This window comes from Chiloscyllium punctatum, unplaced genomic scaffold, assembly GCF_047496795.1.
Source record: "Chiloscyllium punctatum isolate Juve2018m unplaced genomic scaffold, sChiPun1.3 scaffold_546, whole genome shotgun sequence".
NCBI classification, from domain to species: Eukaryota; Metazoa; Chordata; class Chondrichthyes; order Orectolobiformes; family Hemiscylliidae; genus Chiloscyllium; species Chiloscyllium punctatum.
The window spans coordinates 100,762-112,500 of NW_027310280.1; the positions used below are offsets into that span (position 1 = coordinate 100,762).

Consider the following 11,739-nt stretch of genomic DNA (forward strand, 5'->3'; position numbering starts at 1 on the left):
CCCTAACCTGCACATCCCTGGGCACTATGGGTAATTTAGCACGGCCAATCTACCCTCACCTGCACATCCCTGGGGCACTATGGGTAATTTAGCACAGCCAATCCACCCTAACCTACACATCCCTGGGCACTGTGGGTAATTTAGCATGGCCAATCCACCCTAACCTGCACATCCCTGGGCACTATGGGTAATTTAGCATGGCCAATCCACCCTAACCTACACATCCCTGAGCACTATGGGTAATTTAGCACGGCCAATCCACCCTGACCTGTACATCCCTGGGCACTATGGGTAATTTAGCACGGCCAATGCACCCTAACCTGCACATCCCTGGGCACTATGGGTAATTTAGCACGGCCAATCCACCCTAACCTGCACATCCCTGGGCACTATGGGTAATTTAGCACGGCCAATCCACCCTAATCTGCACATCCCTGGGCACTATGGGTAATTTAGCACGGCCAATCCACCCTAACCTGCACATCCCTGGGCACTATGGGTAATTTAGCATGGCCAATCCACCCTAACCTGCACATCCCTGGGCACTATGGGTAATTTAGCACGGCCAATCCACCCTAACCTGTACATCCCTGGGCACTATGGGTAATTTAGCACGGCCAATCCACCCTAACCTGCACATCCCTGGGCACTATGGGTAATGTAGCATGGCCAATCCACCCTAACCTGCACATGCCTGGGCACTATGGGTAATTTAGCACGGCCAATCCACCCTAACCTGCACATCCCTGGGCACTATGGGTAATTTAGCATGGCCAATCCACCCTAACCTGCACATCCCTGGGCACTATGGGTAATTTAGCACGGCCAATCCACCCTAACCTGTACATCCCTGGGCACTATGGGTAATTTAGCATGGCCAATCCACCCTAACCTGCACATCCCTGGGCACTATGGGTAATTTAGCACGGCCAATCCACCCTAACCTGTACATCCCTGGGCACTATGGGTAATTTAGCACGGCCAATCCACCCTAACCTGCACATCCCTGGGCACTATGGGTAATGTAGCATGGCCAATCCACCCTAACCTGCACATGCCTGGGCACTATGGGTAATTTAGCACGACCAATCCACCCTGACCTACACATCCTTGGGATGGGGGAGGGACAGTGTAGAGGGAGCTTTACTCTGTCTCTTACCCCGTGCTGTCCCTGTCCCTGGGATGGGGGGACAGTGTAGAGGGAGCTTTACTCTGTATCTAACCCCGTGCTGTCCCTGTCCCTGGGAGTGTTTGATGGGGGGGACAGTGTAGAGAAAGCTTTACTCTGTATCTAACCCCGTGCTGTCCCTGTCCCTGGGAGTGTTTGACGGGGGGGACAGTGTAGAGGGAGCTTTACTCTGTATCTAACCCTGTGCTGTCCCTGTCCCTGGGAGTGTTTGATGGGGGGGACAGTGTAGAGAAAGCTTTACTCTGTCTCTAACCCCGTGTTGTCCGTGTCCCTGGGTTGTGGAGGGAGTGGGGCGTGTGGAGATGGGGTGTAGAGGGAGTGTGTCGGTGCTGCCTAAGAGACTGACCTGTCTGAGCGCTCTATTCCAGGTCTCCTTCTTCCTGTTTATCAGCTTTGTCACGTACACCATGTTGCCCCTGAGGATGAGGGTAGCGACCTTGGTGAGTCTCCTGTCGTCTGCCTCCCACGTCGTCTCACTGAGTATTTACCTGGGCCTCTCCGAGCAGCCGAAATTCCTCTTGCCCCACCAGGTACGGGCCCCGATGGTGGGCGGGAGCGGGCGGCAGAGGGAGCTCGGGGAACGGGCATCGCACGGAGCGCGGCTCTGTTGCCGTTCGCGATGCTGGGAGCGTTTGATCAGGGGGATGGTGTAGAGGGAGCTTTACTCAGTATCTAACCCCGTGCTGTCCCTGTCCCTGGGAGTGTTTGATGGGGGGGACAGTGTAGAGGGAGCTTTACTCAGTATCTAACCCCGTGCTGTCCCTGTCCCTGGGATGAGGGGGGGACAGTGTAGAGAGAGCTTTACTCTGTATCTAACCCCATGCTGTCCCTGTCCCTGGGATGGTGGGGCAGTGTAGAGGAAGCTTTACTCTGTATCTAACCCCGTGCTGTCCCTGTCCCTGGGATGGGGGGGACAGTGTAGAGGGAGCTTTACACTGTATCTAACCCCGTGCTGTCCCTGGGAGTGTTTGATGGGGGGACAGTGTAGAGGGAGCTTTACTCTGTATCTAACCCCGTGCTGTCCCTGTCCCTGGGAGTGTGTGATGGGGGGACAGTGTAGAGGGAGCTTTACTCTCAGTGTAAAATGGGTAGAGGGTGTGTCAGGAAGAGTGTTTTGGGGGGGGGGTGGGGTGGGTGATAATCACCCAGAACGTTTTGGGAACGCTCCCTGTACTCCGTGTTCTCGAATGGGAGAGCGAGAGAGAGACCCTGCTGCCTGGGTCCAAGCCTCGGCCTAGTCCTCGTTATACAACTCCGCCCTCCCCCCTCCCCCCCCCCCCCTTCAGCACGTCCCTAATTGCCCCTCAAACCAGGAGTCTCTGTGGGGGGGGAGGGCGCCGGTGTGGGAGCTGTGAAGGATGTGGGTGTGGGGTCATGTGGAGAGACTGCAGGGGGGGGGGGGCCATCGAGTCGGCCGTTCGGTCACGGGTGACCAACCCCGGGCCTGCTGACGCTCCATTTGCGTCCCAGCTCGGCCGCTCGCCGTCGTTGCTAGGTAACGGTCGGCTCCCCACCCTCCCTGATTCCCCGTTTGGCAGCGGGACTAACCCCCCCCCCCCCCAGCATCCCCCTCCCCGGTTTTCACCTCTCTCCCTCCCCCGCTTCCTCTTTGACAGCTGGTCGCCAACGCTGTGGTGTTCACCTGTGGGATCCTGGTGGGGGCCTACCAGAAACACCTGATGGACCGGGCCCTCCGCAAGACCTTCGAGGACACCCTCAACTGCGTCAAGTCCCACCTCAAACTGGAGCACGAGAAGAAGCAGCAGGTGAGGCGGTGGGTGGGACAACTGGTGGTTGGGGGCCCGCGGCCCACTTGGGGTCAGGCTTCGGGCCTAGCTGCAACCTCTGACCTCCCTCACTCAGTGGTGATCTCTGACACTCTCAGGCCCCACTCCCCCGCTAACCGGGCCTAGTCGCGATCTCTGACACTCTCAGGCCCCATTCCCCTGTTAACCGGGCCTAGTCGCGATCTCTGACACTCTCAGGCCCCACTCCCCTGTTAACCGGGCCTAGTCGCGATCTCTGACACTCTCAGGCCCCACTCCCCTGTTAACCGGGCCTAGTCGCGATCTCTGACACTCTCAGGCCCCACTCCCCTGTTAACCGGGCCTAGTCGCGATCTCTGACACTCTCCGGGGAAACGTGGATGCTTGGGGGACGGTGCAGAGGATGTTGCCTGATATGAAGGGCACTAGCGATGAAGACAGGTTGTGTAGATAAGGATTATTTTCATGAAAAAGATGGAGCTGACGGGGGGGGGATCCTTGGTCGAGGTCTACAAAATCCTAGAATCCCTACAGTGTGGAAACAGGCCCTTCGGCCCAACAAGTCCGCACCGACCCTCTGAAGAGTAACCCACCCAGACCCATTCCCCCTGACTAATGCACCTTATCTACACATCCCTGGGCACTATGGGTAATTTAGCATGGTCAATCCACCCTAACCTGCACATCCCTGGGCACTATGGGTAATTTAGCACGGCCAATCCACCCTAACCTGCACATCCCTGGGCACTATGGGTAATTTAGCACGGCCAATCCACCCTAACCTGCACATCCCTGGGCACTATGGGTAATTTAGCACGGCCAATCCACCCTAACCTGCACATCCCTGGGCACTATGGGTAATTTAGCACGGATAAATTAGGGTGTAGAGCCAAGGGGCCTTATCCCCAGAGTTGGGGACGGACTCAATGACTGGGGATCCCGATTTCAAAGCGAGGGGGGTGAGGTTCGGGGGAGACACGCGGAAGATGACGGGACCCCTGGAAGGCGTTGCCAGCGGAGGTATCGGGGTTCGAGGACGGCAGGTTCGGGATTGGATCAGGCGGAAAAACAAAATGGCCGAACCGAGCGCCTGACGGCGGGGCGTTTGGCCCCCATCTGGGTGTCTGTTCGGGAGGGAGACCGCCGCCCTTACCTCGGTCTGCGGCCTACACGTGACTCCAGACCCCACAGCCTCCTTGGTGGACTCTCAGCCACCCGGTGGGGCAGTTGCGGACGGGGCAGTCAATATTAGGCCGGGCCAGGGACAGCCTTGTCCTGGGAAAGTGGGAGTCGCAGGTGGATAGACTAATGAAGGAGGCGTTTGGGACGCTTCCCTTTACTGGTGTAGGAGGTAGAGTTGGTCAGTTTGCAGATGACCCCAAAATTGGAGGGTGTAGTGGACAGCGAAGAGGGTTACCTCAGATTACAACAGGATCGGGACCAGATGGGCCAATGGGCTGAGGAGTGGCAGATGGAGTTTAATTCAGATAAATGTGAGGGGCTGCATTTTGGGAAAGCAAACCTTAGCAGGACTTATACACTTAATGGTAAGGTCCTAGGGAGTGTTATTGAACAAAGAGGCCTTGGAGTGCAGGTTCATAGCTCCTTGAAAGTGGAGTCGCAGGTCGATAGGATAGAGAAGGAGGTGTTTGGTTTGCTCTCCTTTATTGGTCAGAGTATTGAGTACAGGAGTTGGGGAGGTCAGGTTGGGGCTGTACAGGACATTGGTTAGGGCCACTGTTGGGATATCGCGGGCAATTCTGGTCCCCTTCCTATCGGAAAGATGTTGTGAAAGGGTTCAGGAAAGATTTACAAGGATGTTGGAGGGTTTGAGCTACAGGGAGAGGCCGGGGCTGTTTTCCCTGGAGCGTCGGAGGCTGAGGGGGGGGGTGACCTGGTTTATAAAACCATGAGGGGGCACGGATAGGGGTAAATAGACAAGGTCTTTTCTCCCCCCCCCCGGGGTGGGGGGAGTCCAGAACGAGAGGGGGGTAGGTTTAGGGTGAGAGGGGGAAAGGGAGCTGAGGGGTAACGTTCTCACCCAGAGGGTGGTGCGTGTGTGGAATGAGCTGCCAGAGGAAGGGGGTGGAGGCTGGTACAATGACAGCATTGAAAAGGGGGATGGGGACAGGGATAGGGAAGGGATTGGAGGGTCATGGGCCGAGGGGCTGGCAAACGGGGACTGGATTAGGTTAGGGATATCGGGGTCGGCAGGGACGGGACGGGCCGAAGGGTCTGTTCCATGCTACGACGCTAAATGTATCTCTCTTTCTCTCCCCCTCTCTGACCACTCGGGAGCGAGGGTTTCGGTGGGTGGGAGATGTTAGCCGTGAATCCCGCTTGGGTGGAGGGGGGGCTTTGAGTGTTACGTCCGTGGGCAGTCAGTCAGTATTTATCGCAACCTCCACCCCCCCCCCCCTCCATCTCTAACCTCCACCTCCCACCGCCCCACCCCCAACCCCCTAACGCTTGAGAAGGTGGGAGGGGGTGAGCTGCCATCTTAGCCGCGTGCTGTGGGGTAGACCCACGATGCCCCTCAGGGAGGGAGGGGGTGACAATCCCAGGATTCTGACCCCAGGAAGGAATGGCCGATAGATTCCGGGACGGGGAGGGGGTCAGAGTTGAGGGGAGGTGGGAGGGGTGATGTCCCCCACCCCCCACCTCCCCCCCCCCCCCCGTGTATCTGCTGCCCCCCTCCAGAGACAGAGAGAGATTTAACCAGGAAGGGGAATGGAGGGCTGGGGCATTGAGGGTATTCAAGGCTGAGACAGAGAGAGAGATTTAACCAGGAAGGGGAATGGAGGGCTGGGGCATTGAGGGTATTCAAGGCTGAGACAGAGAGAGATTTAACCAGGAAGGGGAATGGAGGGCTGGGGCATTGAGGGTATACAAGGCTGAGACAGAGAGAGAGATTTAACCAGGAAGGGGAATGGAGGGCTGGGGCATTGAGGGTATTCAAGGCTGAGACACAGAGAGGGATTTAACCAGGAAGGGGAATGGAGGGCTGGGGCATTGAGGGTATTCAAGGCTGAGACACAGAGAGAGAGATTTAACCAGGAAGGGGAATGGAGGGCCGGGGCATTGAGGGTATTCAAGGCTGAGACAGAGAGAGAGATTTAACCAGGAAGGGGAATGGAGGGCTGGGGGCATTGAGGGTATTCAAGGCTGAGACAGAGAGAGAGATTTAACCAGGAAGGGGAATGGAGGGCTGGGGCATTGAGGGTATTCAAGGCTGAGACAGAGAGAGAGATTTAACCAGGAAGGGGAATGGAGGGCTGGGGCATTGAGGGTATTCAAGGCTGAGACAGAGAGAGAGATTTAACCAGGAAGGGGAATGGAGGGCCGGGGCATTGAGGGTATTCAAGGCTGAGACAGAGAGAGAGATTTAACCAGGAAGGGGAATGGAGGGCCGGGGCATTGAGGGTATTCAAGGCTGAGACAGAGAGAGAGATTTAACCAGGAAGGGGAATGGAGGGCTGGGGGCATTGAGGGTATTCAAGGCTGAGACAGAGAGAGAGATTTAACCAGGAAGGGGAATGGAGGGCTGGGGCATTGAGGGTATTCAAGGCTGAGACAGAGAGAGAGATTTAACCAGGAAGGGGAATGGAGGGCTGGGGCATTGAGGGTATTCAAGGCTGAGACAGAGAGAGAGATTTAACCAGGAAGGGGAATGGAGGGCTGGGGCATTGAGGGTATTCAAGGCTGAGACAGAGAGAGAGATTTAACCAGGAAGGGGAATTGGGGGGGGGGGAGGAAAATGGGGAGCGGAGGACAATCAGATCGCACTGAACGGGGGGGTAGCAGATGGGCCGAATGTCCTCCTTACGTGAGACGAGATGGTGCCAGTGACTTGCGCATGGCAGTGGGGGGGGGGGGGGGGTGGACGAGGTGATGGGGAAACGGGAGAGTTTGTACAAGCTAACGGCTCTGCACCCCCCCTCCCCACATCCCCGCCCCCCCCCCCCCCCGACATCCCCCCCCCCCCCGACATCCCCCCCCGTGTGTTGCTGTTTGACCTCAGGACCACCTCCTGCTCTCGGTGCTGCCCCTCTACATCGCCCTGGAGATGAAGGCAGAGATCATCGAGCGTCTGACCGGGCCCCGGGAGGGTCAAGCCCAGCCCGAGAGCACCAACAACTTCCACAACCTCTACGTCAAACACCACCGGGACGTCAGGTAAGGGAATCCCCAGGGATTGGGGGAGGGGAGGTGGGGGATATCGGGATAGGGTGGGAGTGTGGGGGATACGGGGATAGGGTGGGAGAGTGGGGGATACGGGGATAGGGTGGGAGAGTGGGGGGGATACGGGGATAGGGTGGGAGTGTGGGGGATACGGGGATAGGGTGGGAGTGTGGGGGATACGGGGATAGGGTGGGAGAGTGGGGGATACGGGGATAGGGTGGGAGAGTGGGGGATACGGGGATAGGGTGGGAGAGTGGGGGGGATACGGGGATAGGGTGGGAGTGTGGGGGATACGGGGATAGGGTGGGAGTGTGGGGGATACGGGGATAGGGTGGGAGAGTGGGGGATACGGGGATAGGGTGGGAGAGTGGGGGATACGGGGATAGGGTGGGAGAGTGGGGGATACAGGGATAGGGTGGGAGAGTGGGGGATACGGGGATAGGGTGGGAGAGTGGGGGATACGGGGATAGGGTGGGAGTGTGGGGGATACGGGGATAGGGTGGGAGAGTGTGGGATACGGGGATAGGGTGGGAGAGTGGGGGATACGGGGATGGGGTGGGAGAGTGTGGGATACGGGGATAGGGTGGGAGAGTGTGGGGGGTACGGGGATAGGGTGGGAGAGTGGGGGATACGGGGATAGGGTGGGAGAGTGGGGGATACGGGGATAGGGTGGGAGAGTGTGGGGGGTACGGGGATTGGGGGAGGGGAGGTGGGGGATACGGGGATAGGGTGGGAGTGTGGGGGATACGGGGATAGGGTGGGAGAGTGTGGGATACGGGGATAGGGTGGGAGAGTGTGGGATACGGGGATAGGGTGGGAGTGTGGGATACGGGGATAGGGTGGGAGAATGGGGGATACGGGGATAGGGTGGGAGAGTGGGGGATACGGGGATAGGGTGGGAGAATGGGGGATACGGGGATAGGGTGGGAGTGTGGGGGGGATACGGGGATTGGGTGGGAGTGTGGGGGATACGGGGATAGGGTGGGAGAGTGGGGGATACGGGGATAGGGTGGGAGTGTGGGGGATACGGGGATAGGGTGGGAGAGTGTGGGATACCTGGATAGGGTGGGAGAGTGGGGGATACGGGGATAGGGTGGGAGTGTGGGGGATACGGGGATAGGGTGGGAGTGTGGGGGATACGGGGATAGGGTGGGAGAGTGTGGGATTCTGGAATAGGGTGGGTGTGTGGGGGATACGGGGATAGGGTGGGAGAGTGGGGGATACGGGGATAGGGTGGGAGAGTGGGGGATACGGGTATAGGGTGGGAGTGTGGGGGATACGGGGATAGGGTGGGAGTGTGGGGGGTACGGGGATAGGGTGGGAGTGTGGGGGATACGGGGATAGGGTGGGAATGTGGGGGGTACGGGGATAGGGTGGGAGAGTGGGGGATACGGGGATAGGGTGGGAGAGTGGGGGATACGGGGATTGGGGGAGGGGAGGTGGGGTATACGGGGATCGGGTGGGAGTGTGGGGGATACGGGGATAGGGTGGGAGAGTGGGGGATACGGGGATAGGGTGGGAGTGTGGGGGATACGGGGATAGGGTGGGAGAGTGGGATACGGGGATAGGGTGGGAGAGTGGGGGATACGGGGATAGGGTGGGTGTGTGGGGGATACGGGGATAGGGTGGGAGAGTGGGGGATACGGGGATAGGGTGGGAGAGTGGGATTCTGGGATAGGGTGGGAGAGTGGGGGATACCGGGATAGGGTGGGAGAGTGTGGGATACGGGGATAGGGTGGGAGTGTGGGGGATACGGGGATAGGGTGGGAGAGTGGGATTCTGGGATAGGGTGGGAGAGTGGGGGATACCGGGATAGGGTGGGAGAGTGTGGGATACGGGGATAGGGTGGGAGTGTGGGGGATACGGGGATAGGGTGGGAGAGTGGGATTCTGGGATAGGGTGGGAGAGTGGGGGATACCGGGATAGGGTGGGAGAGTGTGGGATACGGGGATAGGGTGGGAGTGTGGGGGATACGGGGATAGGGTGGGAGAGTGGGGGATACGGGGATAGGGTGGGAGTGTGGGATACGGGGATAGGGTGGGAGAGTGGGGGATACGGGGATAGGGTGGGAGAGTGGGGGATACGGGGATAGGGTGGGAGAGTGGGGGATACGGGGATAGGGTGGGAGTGTGGGATACGGGGATAGGGTGGGAGAGTGGGGGATACGGGGATAGGGTGGGAGAGTGGGGGATACGGGGATAGGGTGGGAGAGTGGGGGATACGGGGATAGGGTGGGAGAGTGGGATACGGGGATAGGGTGGGAGAGTGTGGGATACGGGGATAGGGTGGGAGAGTGGATCTGGGATAGGGTGGGAGAGTGGGGATACGGGGATAGGGTGGGAGAGTGGGGATACGGGGATAGGGTGGGAGAGTGGGGGATACGGGGATAGGGTGGGAGAGTGGTACGGGGATAGGGTGGTGGAGAGTGGGGGATACGGGGATAGGGTGGGAGATAGTGGGTGGGATACGTGGGGATACGGGTGGGAGAGTGGGGATACGGGGATAGGGTGGGAGAGTGTGGGATACGGGGATAGGGTGGAGTGTGGGAGGGGATAGGGGGATACGGGATAGGGGGAGTGTGGGATACGGGGATAGGGTGGGAGAGTGGGGGATACAGGGGATAGGGTGGAGAGTGGGGGATACGGGGATAGGGTGGAGAGTGTGGGATACCGGGATAGGGTGGGAGAGTGGGGGATACGGGGATAGGGTGGGAGAGTGGGATACGGGGATAGGGTGGGAGTGTGGGATACGGGGATAGGGTGGGAGAGTGTGGGATACCGGGATAGGGTGGGAGAGTGGGGGATACGGGGATAGGGTGGGAGTGTGGGGGATACGGGGATAGGGTGGGAGAGTGGGGGATACGGGGATAGGGTGGGAGAGTGGGGGATACGGGGATAGGGTGGGAGAGTGGGGGATACGGGGATAGGGTGGGAGAGTGGGATTCTGGGATAGGGTGGGTGTGTGGGGGATACGGGGATAGGGTGGGAGAGTGGGGGATACGGGGATAGGGTGGGAGACTGTGGGATTCTGGGATAGGATGGGAGTGTGTGGGATTCTGGGATAGGGTGGGAGTGTGGGATACAGGGATAGGGTGGCAGTGTGGGATTCTGGGATAGTGTGGGAGTGTGGGAGATACGGGGATAGGGTGGGAGTGTGGGATTCTGGGATAGGGTGGGAGTGTGGGATATGGGGATAGGGTCGGAGAGTGTGGGATACGGGGATAGGGTGGGAGAGTGTGGGATACGGGGATAGGGTGGGAGAGTGTGGGATTCTGGGATAGGGTGGGAGAGTGTGGGATACGGGGATAGGGTGGGAGAGTGTGGGATTCTGGGATAGGGTGGGAGTGTGGGGGATACGGGGATAGGGTGGGAGTGTGGGATTCTGGGATAGGGTGGGAGTGTGGGGGATACGGGGATAGGGTGGGAGTGTGTGGGATACGGGGATAGGGTGGGAGTGTGGGGGATACGGGAATAGGGTAGGAGAGTGTGGTATTCTGGGATAGGGTGGGTGTGTGGGATACAGGGATAGGGTGACAGTGTGGGATTCTGGGATAGGGTGGGAGTGTGGAAATCTGTGCAGGGGGTGGGAAGTGGTGAATCTCGGGCAATGGGGAGGATGGGAACCAAGAGATATTTGGAGGGGAATTGGAAGGGGTTTGCTGTGGGACTTGAGGTTCATGGGTAAGGGAAGGTCTGAGGGGGCCATATTGGGATGGAGTGGGGACATGTGTGTGCGTGTGCGTACTGGCCGCCTCTCAACCCCTGCTTCTCCCCCCACTCCCCTCTCCCTCCCCACCACACCCCCACCCCACAACCCCTTCCCAGCATCCTCTACGCGGACATTGTCGGCTTCACCCGACTGGCCAGCGAGTGCTCACCCAAGGAGCTGGTCCTGATGTTGAACGAACTCTTCGGCAAGTTCGACCAGATCGCCAAGGTGAGGGCTCGGCAAATTCACCGGGGGGGCGGGGGGGATGGTGGGGGTGGGGAACGGTGGAGACCAGCCGAGGGGAGTTGGCGCTCGGATTTCCAAGATGGCTGCCCGGCCAGGCTAAACGTCAACCCTGGATGGGAGGGGGAAATCGCCCCCCCCAATCCTTGGCGTCAAAAGGCGACCCCCATCTGACTCTCTCTCTCTCTCTCTCTCTCTCCACCCCCACCCCGTCTCTCGCAGGACAACGAGTGCATGAGGATCAAGATCCTGGGAGACTGCTACTACTGCGTCTCGGGCCTACCTGTGTCGCTCCCCACCCACGCCCGCAGCTGCGTCAAAATGGGCCTGGATATGTGCCAGGCCATCAAGTGAGCGATGGGGACCGTCGGGCAAGATGGAGGACGGGAGCCGCACTCTCCCTTAACCTCCCCAAATAAACCGAGGAGCTGGGGAAGGGGGGGGGGGGGGGGGGGGCCGGGGGGGTGAAGCAGGGCAGGAACCGGTGGCTGGGCGGCCATGAGGAGGAGGGGCCGAGTGGCCTCCGGGTGCCTGGTGGGCGAACGGGGGGGGGGGAAGGGGGTGATGGGCAGGGGTCACAGGTCACATCCCGTGGTCATGCGGAGGGAGGCCCGAGGTAATTTCCTGTCAGGGTTGTGTCTGGTTGGGGGG

At 59.5% G+C, this 11,739-nt stretch overlaps 1 protein-coding gene across 5 annotated transcripts in view; it reads left to right on the forward strand.

Annotated features, from left to right (window-relative positions):
• The window catches only part of LOC140473196 (adenylate cyclase type 2-like), a 106,973-nt gene that overhangs the window by 94,591 nt on the left and 643 nt on the right, over positions 1-11,739 (forward strand). For all 5 annotated transcript variants that reach the window (XM_072567577.1, XM_072567572.1, XM_072567576.1 and 2 more), the window contains 5 exons: positions 1,558-1,719; positions 2,806-2,955; positions 6,977-7,131; positions 10,962-11,073; positions 11,311-11,438. In XM_072567577.1, the coding sequence (XP_072423678.1) occupies positions 1,558-1,719; positions 2,806-2,955; positions 6,977-7,131; positions 10,962-11,073; positions 11,311-11,438 (707 nt within the window). The remainder of the gene's footprint in view (positions 1-1,557; positions 1,720-2,805; positions 2,956-6,976; positions 7,132-10,961; positions 11,074-11,310; positions 11,439-11,739) is intronic.